The 14565-nt window shown below is 35.8% G+C and overlaps 1 protein-coding gene across 1 annotated transcript in view; it reads left to right on the top strand.

Moving 5' to 3' along the window:
• Tdg (Thymine DNA glycosylase) overlaps window positions 1-14565 on the top strand; it is a 286925-nt gene that overhangs the window by 113038 nt on the left and 159322 nt on the right. The window contains exon 4 of the mRNA XM_089101197.1: window positions 1169-1358. Coding sequence (XP_088957323.1) covers window positions 1169-1358 — 190 coding nt within the window. The remainder of the gene's footprint in view (window positions 1-1168; window positions 1359-14565) is intronic.

The raw sequence follows: 14565 nt of genomic DNA, 5'->3' as shown, positions 1-14565 counted from the left end.
TTTGTTTCGTATTATTCTAGGAGACATTTTAAACAACCTTTTCTTAATTATTAGGTTTCTACAAAATACCGTTTGAAAATAAATATATCGTTTTTTTTTTGTTTTAACATTTTATTTAAAATCAGTACTATATCGCAAATTAATTTTTGAAGCAAAAAAAAAAAAAAAAAAAAAAAAAAAAAAAAAAAAAAAAAAAAAAGAATTCTATCGTGGGTCTTTTACGGGGAGGCAATCAACGTTGAGTTAAATGGGGATAGAGAGGTAATAGGATAGGGAGAGTAGGATTAAAACCTACTAGAGCCGGGAAAGTGTGATGTCGGACCACTTTGTCAAAAATTATAAAATTCCAAGCAAAATTGGATAATTGATACGATTAATTTGTAGTGTTGTAGAACGAAGGCTAAAATTTATCTGTAAGCGATAATCCCTATTTTATGTATTCAAGAATTATTTAGGTCAAAATATAGTCCCTAAAAAGTAGGCCTGAGTCGTTGAATGTTATGTAGGCTAGCTGATATAGGTTGGTTGGCCTACCGGTGTTAGAAGGCAACTTGCCCCCCCCCCCACGTTACGAAGTACTTGAAAAAAAACAGCAGTTTAGGTTAGGCTAAAAAAAAAGGCAACAAAATTTCCAAATGCCAGGTGGTGCTGGTAATTTTAATTTTTTCTGTTGTCTGTTTCTGCTCTATATGTGTCTCGGACTCTTTGCTTTGAAGCTAGAGCACACAGAGCTACTGAGTATTTATAAATGGTCTAATTGATGGAAACTTATAGGTCTCGATTTCTTATCTTCTGACGCTAAAATTATCTGGGAGTGTGAATTTAGTTTTATTAGTTCAAATGATCTTTATCAGTCGCCATTTACATGTGGCCTCAATAAGGACAAAATTCCACTAATATAAAGAAAAGAAGGAAAACGTAGAATTAGCGAAGAGCATCTTGGAAAAGGCCCCACTAAACTAACTATAGTTTTGACAGATTTTCCTGTTGTTTTCCATAATTTTTAGAATGTGTCTGTCTTTTCTTTTTTTATGAACATTTTCCCTTTCGATTTAAACTTACCCGCACAGTACGTGGAAATTTCTTCGTGGTCTTTTGACGCTCTTGCTACATGTCATAGGCTTTTGTAGTAATTTCGTCCCTCTTCTAAATAGTTTTCTTTTTTTAGAGGATACATACAAATCAGAAAGTCTTGAAGATCCCTATAGCTTCGTTGAAGAGGATGGTATGATTCCACGCCCTATGAATGGATGCTATCCTCCGCCTTACAATCATCCAGAGATGTCACCCCATCTGCATAATTTGATTCAAGGCCCCAAAAAGAGAGGCAGGAAAAAAAAGATACCTGAATTAATAAGGTAAGGGTTTTTTTTTCTTGTGGTTTTAAGTTGTAAAGATTTTTGTATCCATGAAGATTCTATTGACTTGGAAGCGGGATTGGGACCAGTACTACTCGTAAGAATGATTCTGGAGTCTGTAAAAATGGACAAAACTTAACTCCAGACGTTCATGGGCATAAATTCTTCGCTGCTGCCATCTTTCTGTTTCTTTTTCATTTCTGGCTTTAAGTATACTATAAGGGTATATATGCAGAAGAAGGGTGGATTGAATCATGACGGCCGAAAACGGGCTCTAAATTAGTCCGATAAACTTGCAGTTTGCAGGGTATGTAGACAGAACCGAGTAGACTTCTATGATGACAGAATATTTTGTAGTTTGGCTGAACCGATACGGTTGTAGCGTGCCGCTAGCATTGAAAGATATGAAACCCCTTCGAAATCTTTTGATATCTGTATGCTTCAATTTAATTTATACATTTATTTGTTTTTTATTTAAAATATTCTTGGGTCAGATTTCATCTGTTTTTTTTCTTTCTTGTCCATCGTGCATGTTTTGTTCATGATGATGCTTCACTGATTGGGTTGAAATATTTTAAATTAGCCGTTTGAAAAAGTAGTTATAAAAATGGTGCTGGTTTATAAGTCGGGATTGGATGAATACTTAAACCTAGACGACAAATATAAACAAAAGAAATAAGACAAAACCCACATTTTCTTGTGACTAACCGTATTTCAAATAGTAAGCTGCAGGAAAAATGTGGTTCCACTCCGCTGTCTAGGGCTAAAATGGGACAAAGATTGAGGTGGCTAGGACAAGTTATGGGGATAAAGGACGACAGATCGCCAAAGATCGTCCTTTTCTGCCATCCATCTAGGGCCAAACGAATAGCAGTTCGTCCCCGATTGGATGACAAGAGATCGTAAGAATGGATTTGAAAGGAATTGGAACCTCCTGGGAATGTGTAAAGCTTTAAATAGATTGGGCTGGAGGAGTAGCGTGAGTAGCTGTGTTTGCCTCAGGCGGCCTGTTGCTGCTCTGAGTTGTTAGTAGTGGTAGTAGTAGTAAGATAAGACATGTTTGCTTGTCTTCAGGCTTTAGGAACCCGTCGCATAGCAAAATGTGATTCTTTTCAGATTTGTAATTGGCCTGGAGTTACACACACTTACCAATTGTATAAAACTAAGATTCGGGTTATGTTGCTAAATCTTTAAGTAATCCTTTGGAATCATTCACTTGATTTCATATACAATCCCTATGGTCATCATGCTCTTCATATTTATCAAAATTATGACTTGACATTTAAGTAGCAGTGTCATCAAAATTAAGAACGTTTATTGTCTTGTGGACCTGTCTCAGATCCGTTTATACACGGAAACCGGGATTTTTTAATTGTTTGTTGCTGTTGCTGTTTTAGAATAATGATTTTTGGGGGCAGTATCACATTTTCTTCAGTGTTGCCACATTGAACCGTGAAAATAAACAAGCAAATTAATCAGTTGAATTTGACAATGCTTTTCATATGTGAAAATTCCAACCATAAGAATCTGCTGATTCCCAAAGGCAAGTACACCTACAAAGGAAAATCTTCACGATCTTAAGCTGTCTGGTGTCATGTTTTTAAGCTTTTTCTTTTTAGCGGATTTTTCACTTTCTCTTCCTTTTTTGTATTTTGCGGCCTCATTTTTCTTTTTCTTTTTTTTTAGGTTTTTCGGTACTTGTGTATTATACACCACTCACTCGAGTTTACGCTGTGTAAAACTCAAGAACAAGCCGGTTTCTTCGTTAGTTTCTTTCAGCTTAGCGTGAGACAAGAGAGAGACAAGTGACAGAATAAATAGGAAATATATAATTCAGGCTATATATTTGCACATTAGAGGATGGGGGTAAAGTATTGGGACAGTTTGAAGTTGCAAAACAATTCTTACTTCATAACATGCAGAATAGTTGCACCTAACACATTTTGCATGCAGACCCGGTATACTTTGCCCCCATCCCGCCTAATTTGCAAATATATAGCCCAAATTTGTTTCAAAAGTAACCAAGAAACTAAGGAAGAAACCGGTTTGTTCTAGAGTTTCTACACAGCGTAAACTTGAGTGAGTGGCGTATAATAAACAGGTGCCTTTTTTTAGTTTTACTTTTTAAAAATTATTTTTTAGATTTTGTGGCATTTAAATCTATGGTCCTTTAATTTTTTAGTTTTAATTTATTTTTCGACAAATTAGGCTGTGTAAGTTTCAACTTAGCCAATTTAAACTATTAGATTTAATTTTCACTCCCCTTGCTGCCTTATGATAAAAAGTTTTGTCCTAAATTGGAGCCGAACTTTCCAGCAATCGTTCAACAATTACTTGTATAAAAAATAATCTTTTTTTTTTTCACCTAAACTATTTGACTCATCTGACCTTTCTTATTTAGCAAATTATTATCAGTTCTTCTACCTAAAGTTTTAACATTTATAAATCTCATTCTTTTGATATTTATCTGCCATTGTTTATTTTTTATTGGGGAAGGGTTTGGGATATTTCAGAGTTAGTCTACTTGATTTATCTCTGGGAACGAAAAGGATAATCGTTTGGTGTTCCAGACCATTTTATAAATACCTAATGATGGGATACTCTAGTTCCCTTTCTTTTCCCAGCTAGGGAAGAGCCTTTTTCTTCCTAGGAACTTTCCAGGTGTAGTTGTTTACATTAAAATACTTTTTGTATAAAGTTGTATCATTTCTCCAATCAAATTATAGTAAAGGTATGTATTGTTGGGGCTTCCGGCTTTGAACAGGCTTTCACACTTAAAAAGTTCTTTCATCCTAGGCAAACGTAAAAATGTATAAAACTATGCTAATTATCATCTAAAATCATCACAATCATCAGCTAAAATCGTCACAATGATCATATGAAAATTATTCAAAAAGTAGAAACATGGAATGGAGGTAGAGATTAAAGTTCTGATCAATCGTGAGAGCCTTGAAATCCATGTAGTACATGTCCACGGGAAGGTTTTTTGACCCCCCCCCCCCTCGAACAAAAATACTGGACACGGGATATAAGCCCCGGAATGGAGCTTATATCGAAAATGGGCTCCTCGCATATCCTTTGGCTTTCATGGTATTATCGAGGTGAGGATGAATTTGACCTGTTCTATCACTAAACATTTGTTGTTTTCTCTTGAAATTACTTACTCTGATTAGCATTTTGATAAAATTCTTGTTGGGGATAAATTATTGTGAGGATTTATTAGCCTGGTTTAATTTTGCAGGGGAAAATACTTTCTCCTTTCTGAAATTTGCCTGGTGCAATAATTTGCGTTAAAATTCTTGTTGGTCTTTTCTCCCATCGAATAAGGCTACTACTACTACTACTACTAACATCTAACCGCAGAACCAAGCCACCTGAGGGCAACACAGGCACGCACGCTCCGCCTCCATCCCAATCTATTCAAAACCACCCTTTTTACACCCGCCCACGAAGTTCCCATTTCCTTTAAATCTTTATTTATGACGTACTCTCACCCCAGACACGGACGACCTGCTTTCCGTTTAGCCCTAGATGGTTGGCCGAAAAGGACAATCTTTGGCAATCTGTCATCTTTTATCCGCAAAACGTGCCCTAGCCACCTCAACTTTTCCTTCATTACAGCACTAGAAAGTGGTATTGCAACATACTTTTCGTACAGCCTACCGCTTTAAATACGGTCAGTCAGCCTTGTACCAAAAGCATAATTTAAGTAATGGCTCTGGAAAACATCTATCAGATCTTCATCCGCATTTTGAAATGCCCATGCTTTAAAGTCTGATTTGACAACTGTCATCACTGTATCTGCTATTATTCTAATCTTGGTTTGCAAACTTATCTTCCTATTCTTCCAGAATTTTTTTAACTTTGAAAAAACACCCTGAGCCTTGGCTATTCTATATTTAACATCTTCACTGCTCCCACCATCTTTACTAATAATACTACCAAGGTAAGTGAAGCTGCCCACCTGATCAATCTTTTCATTCCCCAACGTCACCTTTTCATCTTCACTTATTCCTAGACTTAGTGACTTAGTCTTCCTAACATTAATTTTTAAACCAATTCTAGCACCCTGAACTCGCAAAACCTCTAAAACTTTATTCATTTTGCTCACACTTTCATCTAGGATGCTTAAATCATCAGCATAATCCAAGTCCAAGAGTCTTTTTCCTCCCCATTTGATTCCGTGGTCTCCCATTGCCTTTCCTGTGCTCCTTAAAACAAAGTCCATCAAAATAATCCATACAAAGGGAGATAGAACACAACCCTGCATAACTTCTGATTTAATGAAAAACCAGCTGCTAACCTCATTTCTTACCTTAACCGCAGCAGTGTTATTCTTGTACACAGCACTAATCACTTTAATGTATATATTTGGTAAACCATACAAAGATAAGATCTTCATTACAGCCTTTCTATCAACAGAATCGAATGCTTCATCTTAATCTATAAAACTGAAGACCAAAGGTGTTTGACAACTTAGGCACTTCTCAATTATTAGCCTAAGAGTGAAACTTAGGTCGACACATCCTCTACCTTTTCTAAAACCGCACTGTTCTTCTCTTAAAACTTTGTCTACGGCATCGTCTCAGTCTAAAAAGGATATGTATTGTTGGGACTTTTGACTTTAACCAGCCTTTCACACTTAAACAGGTTCTTTCACACTAGGAATACATAAAAATCTATAATAAACATCATAGTCAAACAGTTCACGTAAGGAGCGACCCGGCTCAATAGTAGCCGAAACTCTAAAAAAAGGAATTTTGTTACCAATAGGTACATCACAACAATCCAATTTTTATGATGATTTCAAATATATAAGTTTCATCAAGTTTAGTCTTACCCATCAAAAGTTACATGCCTGAGAAAATTTGCCGTATTTTCGAAAAAAAGGGGAAACACCCCATAAAAGTCATAGAACCTTAATGAAAATGAAACCATCAGATTCAGCTAACCATAAAACCCTACTATAGAAGTTTAAAGCTCCTATATATAAAAATGTGAAATTTTGTTTTTTCTGGCAGAAGAAAGATCACGGATGGTTTTTTTTTTTTTTTTTTTTTCTCATGTGTGATCCTATCGATCCAGCGGTCCTAGAATATCGCGGTAGGGCTAATTTGAACGGAAATTTAAAAGTTCTACTGCCCTTTTTAAGTGACAAAAAAAATGAAGGGCAACAAGGCCCGCTCCTATGCTCATTTTTTCCCAAAGTCACCCGATCAAAATTTTGAATAATTTTGAAAATTTTGAGATAGCCAGTTTGTTCAACATGGTCGATAAATATAATAACTGTGTCTTTGAGGATGGCTTAATCCCCCGCTGTCCCCGGGGAAAGGGCTGCAAGTTATGAACTTTGCCCAATGTTTACATATAGATTTGGTTATTGGGAAACATACAAACGTTTTCAGGGGAATTTTTTCTGGTAGTGGGAGGGGGTCGGGGGTAACGTGGGAGGATCTTTCCATACAGGAAGTTTCCATGGGGAAAGGGACATTGCTGTGAAGGGGGCGCCGGATTTCCTAGCATTATTTAAAAAAAAGCGATCTGAAATTAAATAAAAAAACAAGTTTTCAACTGAAAAGTTTTTCAACTGAAGAACAAAACGAACAGAAACTGTTACTTATATGATTGGGTTCGCCCCCTAGTCAATATCTCGCTCTTTACGCTAAGTTTTTTTTTAGTACTTTCATAAGAGCTATTTATTTTAATTTAACGGTCTCTGTGGTTTAGGAGTCACTCTTAAAGAATTGGAAAACAATTCGATATTTAGCGTAAAGAGTGAGGTAAGGACGAGGGGGCGAACCCCCTAATATACGTAATAAAAATATACGGATTTAGAAGTTCGTTATGTAAGTTAATTCGTAAGCTACGTATATTTATTACTAATAAAACCGTTCGTAAATAACATTAAACAACATTCGAGAAAGCCATTTAGCCAAAAAAAAAAAAAATAATTAGAAACTAGATAAAAAAACAAGTTTTTTTACTGAAAGTAAGGAGCGACATTAAAACATAAAACGATCAGAAATTATTCCGTATATGAAAGGGGCTGTCCCCTTTCATACCTGTTTTTTACCTGTTATATCCCTAGACATTTGTTGTATCCTCTTGACATTACTTAGTCTGATTAGCTGCTCTGATAAAAATTCTTGTTATAAATATATTATTGTGAGGTATTTTTGTTCCTTTGATTTTGTCTCACTGGAAAAAAAAAAATCCCCCTTTCAGAAATTTGCCAGGTGCAATTATTCATGTTAAAATCCTTTTGTGCCAAATTGTTTTCCTCCAGAACAGATAAAACCATATATGATAAAGGAAACTTATAGGTATTCTAGAGGCGTTCACTCCCCTTTAAGAGTTTTATGGGTGGGGATATTTGATATAATGACATATAATTAGACAAATGCAAAAATCTAAATCGAATTTGAGAGTAACAATAAGTTTACCATTCCTTTTCTGGTCACAATAAGCCAAGAACAACTCTTTTGATCAAAGTTCTTTTGTTACATTCTTAGCGACGAAAGCCAAATGTGCCAAGAAAGCTAAAAAAAAACCCATCAAAATAACAATTATCAAGTTATAAAAAAATATAATTTTATCTCCTGTGAAAATCTGTGATGGTCATAAATGATTTTATCGCCGTTTGAACTTGTTTAAATGACGAAAAATCGAAAAACAGCCCCACTAATTCATTGAGCCAGAATATTGGGTAGATAAGAATTATACTTGGGTAGATAAGTTGAGGTGTGGAAATTCATTTATTAATGGAGTACACTCGACTAGATATTTAGGTATTATTGTAGATGAGACGCTTAGTTTTTCAGATCATATAAATTGTATAACATCTAAAATTGCCCGTAATATGGGAATTATTAGGAAATTGAAGCATATTTGTCCGAAAATAGTCTTTAGACTTTTGTCTTTTTCACTTGTCCATTGTTACCTTTTATATTGTTGTTCGGTATGGTCTTCAACTTTTCAATCCCATCTAAAACGCCTAGCAACTTGGCAGAATTCTACAATTAGGATTTTATCAAATTATGGACCGAGAGATTCAGTGAGAAATGTGTATTTGAAATTGAATATTTTTCCTGTAGCAGGTATATTCCTTTTTTTTATCGATCTATGCTAATGTTTGATATTATTAATAATTTTACCTCAGAATGTTTTAATGGCATGTTTATAACTGGTGTGGATCTTCACAATCAAACAGTTCGTGGTAACGAACTGTAAGTAAGGAGCGACCCGGCTCAATGGTAACCGAAACTCTAAAAAACGGAATTTTGATACCAATAGATACATCAAAAGAATAAGATTTTAATTCTGATTTCAAATATATAAGTTTCAACAAGTTTAATTATACCCATCAAAAGTTACGCGCCAGAGAAAATTTGGCTGATTATTGAAAAAAGGGGGAAAGACCCCTCAAGGGCAATAAATTCTTAATGAACTTAACAACATCATATACAGCGTATCAGAGAACTCTACCGTTGGGATTTCAAGCACCTATCTGCAAAAATGTGGAAGTTTTCATTTTTTCCAGAAGAAAGATCACGGGTGCGTGTTTATTTATTTTTTTTTCCAGGGGTGATCGTATTGACCCAGTGGTCCTAGAATATCGTAGGAGGCCTCATTGGAATGGAAATTAAAAGTTCTATGCCCTTTTTAAGTGACCCCAAAAAAATGGAGGGCAACTAGGCCCCCTCCCACGCTCATTGTTTTCCCAAAGTCACCTGATTTTGAGATAGCCATTTTGTTCAGCATGTTCGAAAATATTATAAGTATGCCTTTTGGGATGACTTAATCCCCCGAAGTTCCCGGGAGGAGGGCTGAAAGTTATGAACTTTACCCAATGTTAACATATAGTATTGGTTATTGGGAAGTATACAGTACAGACGTTTTCAGGGGAGATTTTTCCTGGTAGTGAGGGGGGGGGTCGGGCAGGGAGGGGGCCTCCTGGCCCGGCCCCCCCCCCGAAATCTCACGATTTTTTTCATTTTCCCATAATTTTCTGATTTTTCTCACAGAATAATGGGTTTGAAGGATTTGCCCCCCCCCCCGAAACAAATTGGCTCCCCCCCCCGAAACAAATTCCTGCGTACGTGCCGGGGGGCGGGGGTTATGTAGGAGGATCTTTCCATGCAGGAAGTTTTCATGGGGGAAGGGACATTGCTATGAAGGGGACGCCGGACTTCCCAGCATTATTTAAAAAAAGATCAGAAATTAAATATAAAAAAAGTTTTTTAACTGCAACAGCAGCAACATCAAAACTTTAAACGAACAGAAAATATTACATATATGATTGGGTTCACCCCCTAGTCAATACCTCACTCTTTAAGCCAGAGATTTTTTAGTACTTTCATAAGAACTATTTATTCTAATTAACGGCCTTTGTGATTAAGTGGTCATTTTTAAAGAATTGGAACAAAATTCGAACTTTCGTTTAAAGAGCAAGGTATTGACTAGGGGGCGAACCCCCTAACATACGTATTAAAAATATATGAATATAGAAGTTCGTTACGTAAGTTAATTCGTAAGTTACGTGTATTTATTACTAATAAAAACGTTCCTTAATAAAATTAAACAAGTTTCTAGAAAGCCATTTAACCAAATAAAATTAAAATAATATGAAAATTTTGTTTTAATTATTCATGTACTGTGAGCCAAGATCAAAACCTGCATTTATTCAAAAACGTTCAAAAATTAAATAAAAAAAACAAGTTTCTTTAGCTGAAAGTAAAGAGCGACATTAAAACTTAAAACGAACAGAAATTATTCCGTATGTAAAAGGGACTGTCCCCTTCTCAACGCCTTGCTCTTTACGCTAAAGTTTGACTTTCTCACAACTCTATTTTTTTTTAACAATGGAAAAATTTAGAGTAAAGAGTGGGGCGGGGAGGAGGGGACAGTCCCTTCCATATACAGAATAATTTCTGCTCGTTTTAAGTTTTAATGTTGCTCCTTACTTTCAGTTAAAAAAAACTTGATTTTTTTATTTAATGATAATACAAGAAATGCAGATGCTTTTCGGCGGCTGCAGTGTGAAACAACCCGATCACAGTTCTCTGCTTGGCATGGCATGTTTTGCCGAGCTCCTGGAGTCATTTACCAATTGGGGTTGTGCGTGAGCATGACCGAAGTAGTTTCCGGGGAAAATTGAGGGATTTTTGTAATAATATTTATCAATGGCCCGTCGGCGGGGGATAATGTTTTGTTTTTGCTTATTTATATTGAATTATGTGTTGGAAGTTGGAGTTGGCCTAACAAACCGAAAGGTTCCTTGGCGTTTGTTTTCTGTAAATTTTGTGTAAATAAATTAATACTCCTGAAAAAAAAATACTAAGGTGCAGAAAATATATATTACAGCCAAGTCTTATTCAGACGAGGGATTAGGGGGTCTGAACCTCCTCCCCCGAAGTGTTTGCCCGACTCGTGAAAATATGATAAAATGTATCAAAACACATTTAGTCTTTGATATGTACTCTTTCTTGTTTCCTTACCATGTTTCATAGTTGCACCAATAGCTATAATCTAGTAAAGAATGAACCCCGACCTAAAGTAAGTAAAAAACTGTCTTGTGAGAAAAAATTGCTATATTCAGATGATCCAGGAATGGTGACTTTTATTTCGATTAGTCTTAATAGTAAAATGTTATTTTAAAAACAAATTCATGGGAATTTGAAAAACAGCCTGAAACTCAAGTTTGTATTTATGATTTTGTTCGAGGGGGGGGGGGAGTGTTTACAAAAAAAACTACTTTGAAAACGCATAAACAGTTTATTTATATGCATTTTTTTTACGTTTTTACGAGTTGGACAAAAATTTCAGGGGGAAGGCAACCTCCCCCCTTGTATATGACCTTACTGAAACCCTTTGAAAATGACGTCGGATCGAAACAAGAAGTACATAATTGGAATCGCCGTTGCCGAAAATCCTATGTAGGAAACTTGCAGTCCCCTGCCTTAATTAACAAGGAAATAACTTTTTTTTTGCATGGTTTGCACCGATGTGTAAATTTTTTTTTCACTGTTAGCGGGGTACTGGAACATCATAGAGAGCTTTTTAAGGGCTCGTTTTAAAGTAAATTTATATAGCAAGTGCATTTTGTAAGTACTAAAAACATATTATTAAAATAAAATGTAATTTTTGACAAAACTGCATCTTCATATGTAAGATGATATTCATATTGAAGAGCAATGTGCAATTAATAAAATCAAAAGAGAGTTTTGATAATTGAAGGGGATATGGATAGAAAAATAAAAAATAGATGCGTAGGTAGATAGAAATATAGCGAGGGAATGAGGGAGGGATCCTGCAAGAGACCAATTAAAAGCCTACAGTACCGCTGTTCTCAAGAAGCTTGATCCTGATGACACTCAAACTATCAAAATAAAGGCACAAGATCGACTAGCTGAACCTTTGCAGGTTGTTGCCAGGGCCGATATAGGTGAAATTGTCTCATATGGTATAAATAAAATTGGGGTCTTGCCAAAATTGTCTAAAATATTTCGACGTACAAAATTTATGCTTAGGTCAAATATCACCCGTTGAGAAGGGTTTAGTTAACGGTACAACTGGAACAGTAACAGAAATAATCTTGGCCGAATTATCGCAGACCACAAATGTACCAGAATGATGCTCCGAGTGTTTGCTTAGACTTTAGAAAGAATGGAATTCATCTAATTGAACTGGAATCGGTTTTAGTTCTTGCAAAAAGAATCTGTGGAACCGTTTAGAGAGCGTAGTTCTGTTAATTCTCAATTGGGCCTGTTCAGTGAACTGCATGGATGTGTAGTCGATCCAACGGTTGTCTGTCTAGGTAAGGAACTTTTGCAAAAGATCAAGCTTGTGTCGCATTGAGCAGGTTACGATCATTGAAATGATTGTGGATTAAAGAAGCGGGCTGTAACAAGCTTACGGGAAAGACAGCTTCCAATGAAGATATAATTAAAGAAATGGAAAGAATGTGGAAAATGCAAAATAGAAACTTGCAAGCTAAGCACGAAGTTGCAGTTCCTAAATCTCCGACAATTTGGCTGGAAATTTTAGGATAGTGTCGTTATATTTCAGTGCCCTACTAGTGACGACCTAGAAAAACAAAGAAGTTAGGTCGTGAAGGAATCTTTTCCAGAAGGTCCAACATGTATAATTGAGCATATTGCGATCTTTAGTGGATTGCAAATTGAAGAAATGGACTGTGACAAGCTTGCAGAAAAGATCGCAGTACAATAAAATCAAGCTGTTGGATCGCACTCTTTTTTATAGAGTTTCATTCTTATTTCTACAATTGTAAAAGTTTCATGTGCTAAAAAAATTTTAATGAGCAACTTTAAAAATAATATATTTTGCATATTAAGAATCAGCATGGATAATTGATATCGTTCTTTCTTATTCTGTGTTTAAGGCCTTCCGGTTTCGGATTAACGGGTTTCTTCTGGGTTTGGTGGGCTTTTTTGGTTTGAAAAACCTCTTCCTAGCTAAGTTATTTTGAAATTGTCTGTGTAGGATTTCGACTCTTGTTGATAGAAAAGCAACGCCAAGTGTGGAAAACCCTGTTGCACAAAGTCTCCTCTAACTGGAGATCCAAAAGACTAGCACTTCGTGTAGACTTGAGAAGATGTGTTAGTCCCCATTCTACAATGGTTCTGGGACCATTGCTTTTCCCGGTGCCGTAATAATTTCAATGATTTAAAGAATATGAAAATTGCAACTTGGAATGTTACAACTTCAAAAAACAACACTTGTGTCGACATATTGCCTGACAAATTCAAACGCTTCGAACGGACTTATTAGATGTTTCAGACACTCATATCCAAGGGGTTGGAAACATGAATTTTGGTGACATAGAATTTATTTACTCAGGAAGGAAGGATGGGATGCATAGGCAGGGAGTAGGACTCATGATGAATAAGGAAGCTGCTAAATTTTCTTTAGGTTGGGAAGGTATTATTAATAGAATACTAGTCACTCATTTTATGACTAAAAAGTGGAGGGTATCAGTCATAGCAGTAAGTGCCCCTGTACAACCGACTAATGGAGATAGTAGTGACTCAAATGTATTTTACTTACAGCTACAGGAACAAATATACAAGATCTTGCGTAGAAATAGGGTATTTTTATTAGGAGATTTTTTTTAATTTTAATGCCCAGGTCGGTAGAAATAGGGATGGATGATACCTTAGCCTAGGTAAATTTCGTATAGGAAAAGAAAACAGTAATGATTAAAGACTGCTGCAATTTTGTAGGTATAGAGATCTAGTTATAACCAATACAGCATTTGGTCATAAAATGGTTAGTGTAAACCGAAGAATGTGAGCATCGACATAAGATACAAGGGTGTATAGGAGTGCTGTTATTGATGTTAAAAGTAAAGATCACCATCTAGTAGTGTCCAGGGCTTATCGAAAGTTGAAATTTAGAAAGGGATAATTTTATCCCTTAGACTCCAGGACTTTATCCCTTGGACATCCTGTTAGACTCCTGGATGACAATCTGACGGAAATTTTCTAGGAACAGTTGGACGCTACATTGGAGAGCTTAAAATTTGACAATATATAGCCTAAAATGGATAGAATAACTTTAAGAAAATAGTTTGTTAAGTCACTGATGGTGTCATAGGGAAGAAAGTTAGAAAGGCAGCTAGGAATATTTGTGATATTATTTTATATCTAAAAGAGAGAAGGAGGGGCCTGTACACGAATTATTTGAGTGGTAGATCATATAAAAAGAAGAGGAATATAAAAAAAAGCGGAGAAAGCATTAAAATACGAATTAAGGAGGTGTGAAATGGAGGCCATGGATAAAATTGCTAAAGATCTTGAAAATGCAGTAAGAAGATATAACAGTAAAATATTGTGCTGGCCTGATAATAAGTTGAGAGCGAATAGGCAATCTCGACTTTTCCCAGTTAAAGGTAAGAACACGGCAACAATTAGTGATAGAAAAGAGTTAAAGAGTGATAGGAAAATCGTTTTGAGAATGTGTTAAACCGTGATAGAGTTACAGAAAAGGATATAAAAAAAGATCAAAAAAATTTTCTGACACTTTGGATTTGAAGCAAGATTTATTTTTTGATGAAGAATTTGTGATTTTACTGAAAGAATTAAAAAGAGTAAGGTTCCACGTGCTATCAGCATGCTACATAAGTTCGGTGGCTGTGGAGATTGAGGCAAGTTACTGAAGATTATGAGTATGATTTTTGAAGAAGGGG

Source organism: Artemia sp. Qi Xiang Cuo, chromosome 15 (assembly GCF_049724085.1).
Source record: "Artemia sp. Qi Xiang Cuo chromosome 15, ASM4972408v1, whole genome shotgun sequence".
Classification (NCBI taxonomy): domain Eukaryota; kingdom Metazoa; phylum Arthropoda; class Branchiopoda; order Anostraca; family Artemiidae; genus Artemia; species Artemia sp. Qi Xiang Cuo.
The sequence above is the reverse complement of the archived record's forward strand: the minus strand, read 5'-3'. Positions and strand labels throughout refer to the sequence as shown.